Raw genomic sequence first — 7,695 nt, forward strand, 5'->3', positions numbered from 1 at the left:
GCAGCACATCTGCTGAGTAACACGGCAATGCACATACATGTCCTCTGTAATATTTTTTCCTTGTCTTAACTCTGAATATTTTGGGTCTTGTAAATAATTATTTTTTTCAAGCATAATGCATCACATATAGCAAAAAGATACTGAGCTGCTGTAGTTGACCAAATTATGTTATGTTTCCTATTCTTAACCAGAAGATAACTGATTATTCATTAGTTCTGTAAACAAATATCTGCCTTATAAAGTTTCTATTTTAAGACCCAGGTGCTGCTTTGGGGCAATCAACAGTACACCATGAATAACACCAGGCACCAGTCCCTGTTCTTTGTCAGTCTGCCCGAGCTGCAAAAATTCTGTGCCGCTACAATGACACTGAGCCCTCAGATACCAGAAACTGAGATAAGGAATACACAGATAAAGATCTGCAGGTAAAGAATTTTGAAGGCTATTATTTTCAGAAGCCGTTGGTGGTTGTTATTCAATTATTTTATTAGCAGTACTGGAATTACCTGTAATAAAATCAGGAAAATTCTTATCAGTGGTAAGCAATACAAAATTGTTCAAAACTGGGTTTTTACTTGGGTGGAGACTTGCCAAAAGAACCAAGTGTCTCTTATGTTTTACATGTCATCAGCTGAAACTGACAAAGCCACCTACTTCAAATTCATAAAGAGTTAAAATTAACCTATGTTCCCTTGCAAAGCTGGAATGCTCTATGTAGGTTGAGCCTAAGTGAAAAGAATGTTTGGAAAGCAGGTGTGCGCTCCTTAGCGTTCACCAAGCATTATGTCATTCACTTTAGCAGAAGAGTAGAGAAATTAGAAATTCTGCCAAAAGAAATGCTTTTGGAGAGTTCTGTTCATATGCCAAAGGCCTGTAGTCTTTGTCTTAGACCACTGTGTGTCATCTAGAGCAAGTAACTTGAACTAATCCAACTTATTATACTGAACCTCTGGAAACTGATTAAAAGTGGAAAGTATTATGCTTGAACAAAGTGAGGAAAATAAATTTAAGGTGAGAAAATCAAGGGCATAAAACTATTTTAGTGTTTTTTTCTCACTGTTATTTTACAGACAGTTATTATTCCTGTATCCAGAGATCCTTTCTGCGCCTGTTATTGGAACACTGAACCAAATTTCAGTTGTGATGGCGGTCAGTATCACTGTGTAAATAAGTACACGTAGTTACATATTGCTGTGGATGAACAGAATGCACCTCACTCAAAAGAGAGGAGCAGCAGTATGTATTGTTGAAGTAAAGTAATAATTTGATAGAGTCTGATAAGTTTGATGGAATTTGTCAAAGGATTGGCAGTGGTTGGACAAGGTTCAGTAGGTTTGATGCCAAGGTTTGCCTTGATTACTGTGTGGAAGAAACATAAAAAAGGAAATTGAGTTAGAATGACTCAGAGAGAGACAAAGGTGTGAAGAGAAAAGAGGGTCCTCCTGTTGAGTCATGAAGTTCAGAGTGGTTACTCTTGCTTTCTGAATTCCTTTTTGAAGCCTGGAAGTGGCTGGATACCATCTTAGTCTCTGACTTGGTGAACTGTTCGTGTCTAATGGAATTATCCATGCAATGTTTATAGTATCTGAATAGCTGCATGGATTAGCAATGCTGCATAGTATTAAATCAGCTGTTGGTGACTTTCTGCGGGTAAGGGATCTTTCGTCCTTAGGTGAGGAAGAATCTCTTGGTTTCAGGTATGGAATCTCTAACCTTGGGAGGTGTCCCTGCTCAGGGGAGAGTAACCTGCTGTGACCAGCTCCTATAAAGTCTGACTACCATTCAGGGAGAGATCAATTTGGGCCTGCCCTGATTTTAATATTTAAAGGATGAAGTAGTTGGCTGCTAGTCAATAGTGTAGACAACATGTGCCTTTGATTTAGTACTGATACCTTGTTCTGTACTTTGGTTATCTTGTACTTTTGGGTCTCAAAAACACCTCTTGAAATATTTTTCAAGACACTTTTGCTCCTTTGTCCATGAGCCAAGGACTTTCCAGCTTGCAAGTTCACCCCTAGGATATGAGGCCTGTTGCTTCTTGGTCAGCCAGAACCAAAGTATGGCTAGGAGTCAAGTTTATTTGTCACACATAGATGTGTGTTTCTCTAAAAACTGCTTTGTTTGAGGATCAAAGAATAAGTAAAAATATGTCATTTGAGGCAAACTTTTATTTTTGTGCATTAGTAATGTAGAGGATGCCTTAATTCCTCTAGTCCTTTGACAAAATGTCCTTTTTGGATTGTGAACTTTTTTGTGGAATGGAATGGGCTCAGTTGATAAGAAGCTGCAAAATTCACAATGAGAGCAGCAGGGGCAGAGTTTGGTGATTTGGTTTTGGGCAGACTTTTGCTTTGTTGTTAATGTATCTTTAGCCAGAAATGAGATTACACTATGACAAATGCCTGAACGAATTTAAGTTACTTTCCCCTTTAAAGTCCAGGATAAGGTGTTTGCTTAGCTGTTCCCTAGCATGTTTTTCAAAGGCAAAGTCACTGTTGGACCAAGATTAAATTTATGATTTACTAGAACACCCCTTAATTCCAGACACTGGATTTTAATCTTTTTTATTTTTTTTTTAAATTTTCAGATCCCATTTTACAAATCAGGAATATGTCAAGCCTATGTAGAGAGACAAGGAGCTACTGTAAGTGCTGAAATATGACACAGTTCTTAAGACTGTTACACTTGTCTACAATTGCCAGAGATGAGTATATTTCATAGGGCATATGGTTTGCACTACAGAAACCAAACTTCAGGGTGAAAAAGTGCCCCATAGACAAAATGTGTCCTATGGATCTGGGTATAGTAAGTATACTTTGTTGGAGTCAAAAGTTTTAAGAAATTTCTGAACAATTTCCCTAGATTTCCCTAGTGCAGTGGAATCCTGATCCTGCACAGGGGCACTGACAACCTGCTCTCTGAGCCAAAGACCTGCAGCTCTCCTGCTGGCAGCACCCCTTCCACCAGTGCCCTACAGATTCCACAGCAGGGGATGTTCAGACAGCTGAACTGTCTTCCCATTCCCCTTTTGGGTGTACCCAACCTGTACAGGACAGTCTCAGGGAAACAAAACAAAAGCATAGGGGAGAAATGGAACCCCTGAGCGTAACAGTTGATACATTCTGGAGGTGTATTATTTAACTCATTGTAATTAGTTTCTTGACTAATGCTAACAATCAAGAGAAAGCTGTGCAGGCCAGACAGGCAGGCAAGTCAGGTGAACAATGCTATGTTTATCTATTGTGATTGCAAGAAAATGTTTCAGGTCTTCAGTTTGACAGCAGAGTTAATGTCAGTTTTGGATGTTGTGCCTGTTGCCTGTAAAGAGTTGCATATCTAGTAAAGTGCTCCAGATAGATCAATTAATCTTTTTCCCAAGTCTATTATCAGCCTTGTGAAAACATAGGAACTTCAGTGTACCTTACTTCGATGACACATGAAATCTAAATGCCTGCATCAAATACTGTGCTAACTTCCTCTTGCAGCTAAACGGGTGAAAAGTAAAGATGTGTGACAGACTAGGATTTGACTCCAAGATGCAGTAGCAGTGTATTTGCTTAAATTTTGACTGAAGCCCTTAAAACAATCTGTTAAAATATTAATAATGTATGTTTCTTTTCTCACTGTTGTTATTAGCTGGAAGCACCACAAACAGTTACTCCAGCCATTCTTCAAACCTGTCTCTCCTACACTCTTACAGCCAGACTTGCACCCAGATGGAACAAGGCTGGTCATCTCCTGGTGCAAGGTATTTGGCTCACCTGGGTCAGGGATCAAGCATTTAGTTTTCAGTTCTTTATAATTGCATTTATTTTGCATAACTTATTTCCGTAAGTATCTCATTCTTATAATAAATTGTTTAATTACTTTATCCTATGAGGGTTTTTTTCTGTAATTGCCTTTTTTCTTTTTGTTTCCTTATCCAAGTTCAATGATCCAAGTTAATAATCTGAATGGACATATCATTTACTTTTTCTTCTTCTTCCTTATCTTTGTAATAGATCAAATAATTATTTAAACTGAATGTGACATACCAGATGAATAATTAGCAAACCAAATATTGTTGGACAGTAAATGTCTTCTAAAAATTGGGTCTGTTTTTCCGATTCATGCTTTCAGCAGTGGCACTTCTGCACATGGTTCACAGGCTTTTCTAATACAGAAATGTTTTTCTGTCAGACCCTCTCCTTCTGTCAAGCTCTGTCTTTTTAGATGGCAGATCCTTTTCGTGACAGCTCTCTGCTATATCCTCTGTAGGATAAACATGAATTACCAAAGTATGGAAAAACAGAAGTGCTTCAGATACTGTGGTGTGCTCTTATGAATTACAGCAATGCACAGAATCAGTCAGATTGGAAAAGACTTCTGAGATCATTGAGTCCACCCTGTGACCAAACACCACCATGTCAACTAGGCCATGGCACTGAGTGCCATGTCCAGTCTTTTCTTAAGCACCTCCAGGGATGGTGACTCTACCACCTTGCTGGACAGCCAGTTCCAATGTCTATCACCCTTTCTGTATACATCATTGGTATGCATCAATACTGCAGTTGTGTACATCATCCCAAATATAGGCTGAGAAAAGTGTTATCTTATTTCCAACCACAATAGTAACAGTTTCCTTTTCTCAGTATCTTCAAAATACATGGTGCTCACAATGAAATCAGGTGATTCAGAGTGGCAACTAGAAGTAGAGAGCTAGCTGGTAGCTGATATAAAGCTGATTTCAACAAAGACATTGAGCAACAGCGATGTGACTCTGATATATGTAGCTTGCCTAATCCTATGTGTTGCTAAAGCTGGGCAAAACTGATGGCATGTGATAAAATATGGACTAAAACTACACAGATCTGCTTTTGTTCCTGAGGAATGTATTAACTGTTAGTCAAGTAAAAATAGTTCCATGTTCCTATGTCAATTAAAAATAGTTACTCCATTTTTAGAGGAAGGAAAAAGCAATGTATAAATTGCTGTCCACTAAATAGTTTTACTTATCTTTCTTTTTTATACAAGATGTTAATGAACCAGTGAAAAGTTAATCAACAGAGGGGTTTTTTTTCTCCTTAAAGGGAGCACACCTTTCACTTTAGAGATCTGGTTTAGAAAATAATGCCTATCTATTTTATTTATTAAGGAAAAGACTTTTTGTCCCATTCAGGAAGGCAAAATGCTGTTGGTAAGTACAATATTCTGTTAATGGCTAACTTGTGAGAGCAAGGTATAGTTAGTTTCATACTGCCACAGTCTTGGTACTACCAGCACACTGTCTGGTTTCCATTCTGAAATAACTTCTGTCAAAATGCACTTGATGGCAGATGATACTCTGTAATACTTGTCAGCCCAACTGCACCTTTGAAAAATTACCCACAGAAAAGGTAATTTTTCTACTTTTTAGTCTCCAGCCATAGATTGAAATTTGCCATTTAAAAGATATCATTATTATAAAGAATGCACTTGCCTCAAACTATGAGTCTTGCAGGTGATATTAAAGTTATTGTTAAGTTAATACTAAGTTGATAGATAGGAAAATGAGATAAAGCAGCTGCCCTGTATGTACTATGTTTGCTGTTCAAAAAAGTTAAGTCACAAAGCATGCTGTTTAGCTATTGCTAAAATGAAAAAGTAGTATTTTTATTCCATTATAAAAGTTAAAGATTACATTTGGGGATATTGAAGCCTAAACTTGTAACAGGGACATATGCTGAGAACATAAAACATTCAGTCCCTGTGGTACAGCTTTGCTCAGAGCTGGGAGAATGTTCAGGAGGTGTGTCAATAGATGCTTAACATGTTCATATAGTCTTTCCTGTGGACAACTTCTGGATGTGCAGTTCTGGGCTGAATGACTCAATACAGCCAGTGGTTCTAACAATTAAATTTGCTTTGAAAATGGGTGTTTGCATATCAAGGGTATGAGTATCAAGCTTCTAGTTGCACAGCCACCATGTGGGAGGTGTACTGCATGATGGTAATTCACTGTAATATATAAAATGCACTTAATTTTCATTTCCATGCTGAGAAAGTCTAGCCTTTTGCTTTGCAAATGCAACATTTTGACTAACAGTTACCTTAAATAAACATTTGGGTTAGCTTTCTGTCTAACGGATGAACTGTAATTCAAAACAGGGCTTTGTGCTTTGTTTTATTTTAGTTCTAGACCTCAATGTGTCAGACAGACAGCTTTGCATCAGTGTGGAGCCCTGCTCAGTTCGCTCACCACCCCCTGAGGTATAAGCCAGTTAAATGTTTTGTGACTGTGTTTGTCATATTAATCTTTGTCTTCTGTCCTGTTTCAATTAGTATGAGGGACATAGGAGTGCTTATTTCTGATTGCATTGAGACATTAGCCACATTCATTGACTATCTGCATCTAGTGCTTAGAATCCATATTGTATCTATATTGGTGGGTTCTAGCAAGCATTGTAAAATTGAGATTCTGGGCTAATTAAGAGACCTTTCAAAAATGTGAACAGAATATAGCAGTGAAGTGTCTTTGCGATTTTAGATTTCCTTCTAGCAGTGTCTTCTAGAAAGCATTTGGCCTCATTCTAACTTATAAACAGTATTGAGTAACAACAGCGAGGCTACAGCTAAGTTGTCAGCACCATGTTTAAAGTCCCTGTATATAATTATTATCATTTTCTATGCAGCTTCCAAAATCCTGGAGCAGTCTGGACTATGGTGCTTGTAAGCATAATTAATAAATTGTTTAAGAAGTCATGGCTGAAGTTAAAAACTTCCCATCCTTTGTGACAGCCATGTCACATTTGGTGAATATGTCCGTACATGCAGGGACATACTTGTCAGGCTTGCTGCTTTTTTCTAAAATAAGCATTTCTGATCCAATCTCTTCTGTCTTAGACTAGAAGAATAGGATTTCTGACATAGTTAGACAGCATAAATATTAAAGCCATCTATAGGAATCCAATTCCCAAATGCCACAGACCAGTGATGGAAGTGATCACGGTGTGGCTTCATGATCAGTTTGATTCTTTCAATACTTTTCTAAACCACAAAGATTTTCTTGCCAGTGGATAAATGCAAACCCTAGTAGGCCATAGAAAGATAAAATGTTTCTCAAACCTCAGTCTGTGATTGTCCCCTATAGTCAAATTTTGACATTGTGAAGATATGTGGTGTTTTTTGACTTCTCACAGGATGAAGTTGCATGTCCCATTACTTCTGTTGTTTGGATATTTGCACTTGATTAGGCAAAGTGGCATACACAATTACTAGAATGCCCAACATGGATTTCTGATCCGAGCTTTTAAAAATGCATGGAAGTGAGGCAGGTCTCCGTTTGAAAATTCCTTCTGTACCCTTATTAAAACATTTCATATCAGGTTTAAATCTCACCGATTCAAATAAACTTAAACCTTGTACCTGCACAGCTTGTGAAGGTGTAGGCCCTAAGATAGGACAGTGCAATTTGGTAAGAGGAATATCTTCTGAAATAATATTGTGTAAGCTTCAGTGTATTGTGATGCACAAATAATTGTGAAAAATGTTAATTTTGTACTGCAGTTGAAATATTTCCAAATAACGTGTTTTTTTTCTCTGTCTAGCTGGGAGATTTTGATATTTCAGCAAACACCTTAAAGGTGTTTAACAGCAATGAAAATGCAGTCATTCACCAGCATTCCATATTGAGTAACTGGTGCTATGTTTTGCCAAGGTAGGAATCTGTTTACATTT

At 37.7% G+C, this 7,695-nt stretch overlaps 1 protein-coding gene across 1 annotated transcript in view; it reads left to right on the plus strand.

The window, feature by feature from the left end:
• Positions 1 to 291: 291 nt before the first annotated feature.
• LOC103802237 (chromosome unknown open reading frame, human C18orf63) overlaps positions 292 to 7,695 on the plus strand; it is a 15,136-nt gene continuing 7,732 nt past the window's right edge. The window contains exons 1-7 of the mRNA XM_009074689.1: positions 292 to 425; positions 1,071 to 1,149; positions 2,588 to 2,644; positions 3,637 to 3,748; positions 5,135 to 5,176; positions 6,152 to 6,228; positions 7,566 to 7,675. Of these exons, the coding sequence (XP_009072937.1) occupies positions 292 to 425; positions 1,071 to 1,149; positions 2,588 to 2,644; positions 3,637 to 3,748; positions 5,135 to 5,176; positions 6,152 to 6,228; positions 7,566 to 7,675 (611 nt within the window). The remainder of the gene's footprint in view (positions 426 to 1,070; positions 1,150 to 2,587; positions 2,645 to 3,636; positions 3,749 to 5,134; positions 5,177 to 6,151; positions 6,229 to 7,565; positions 7,676 to 7,695) is intronic.

The sequence above is a fragment of the Acanthisitta chloris genome, unplaced genomic scaffold, assembly GCF_000695815.1.
Source record: "Acanthisitta chloris isolate BGI_N310 unplaced genomic scaffold, ASM69581v1 scaffold1595, whole genome shotgun sequence".
Taxonomy (NCBI): Eukaryota; Metazoa; Chordata; class Aves; order Passeriformes; family Acanthisittidae; genus Acanthisitta; species Acanthisitta chloris.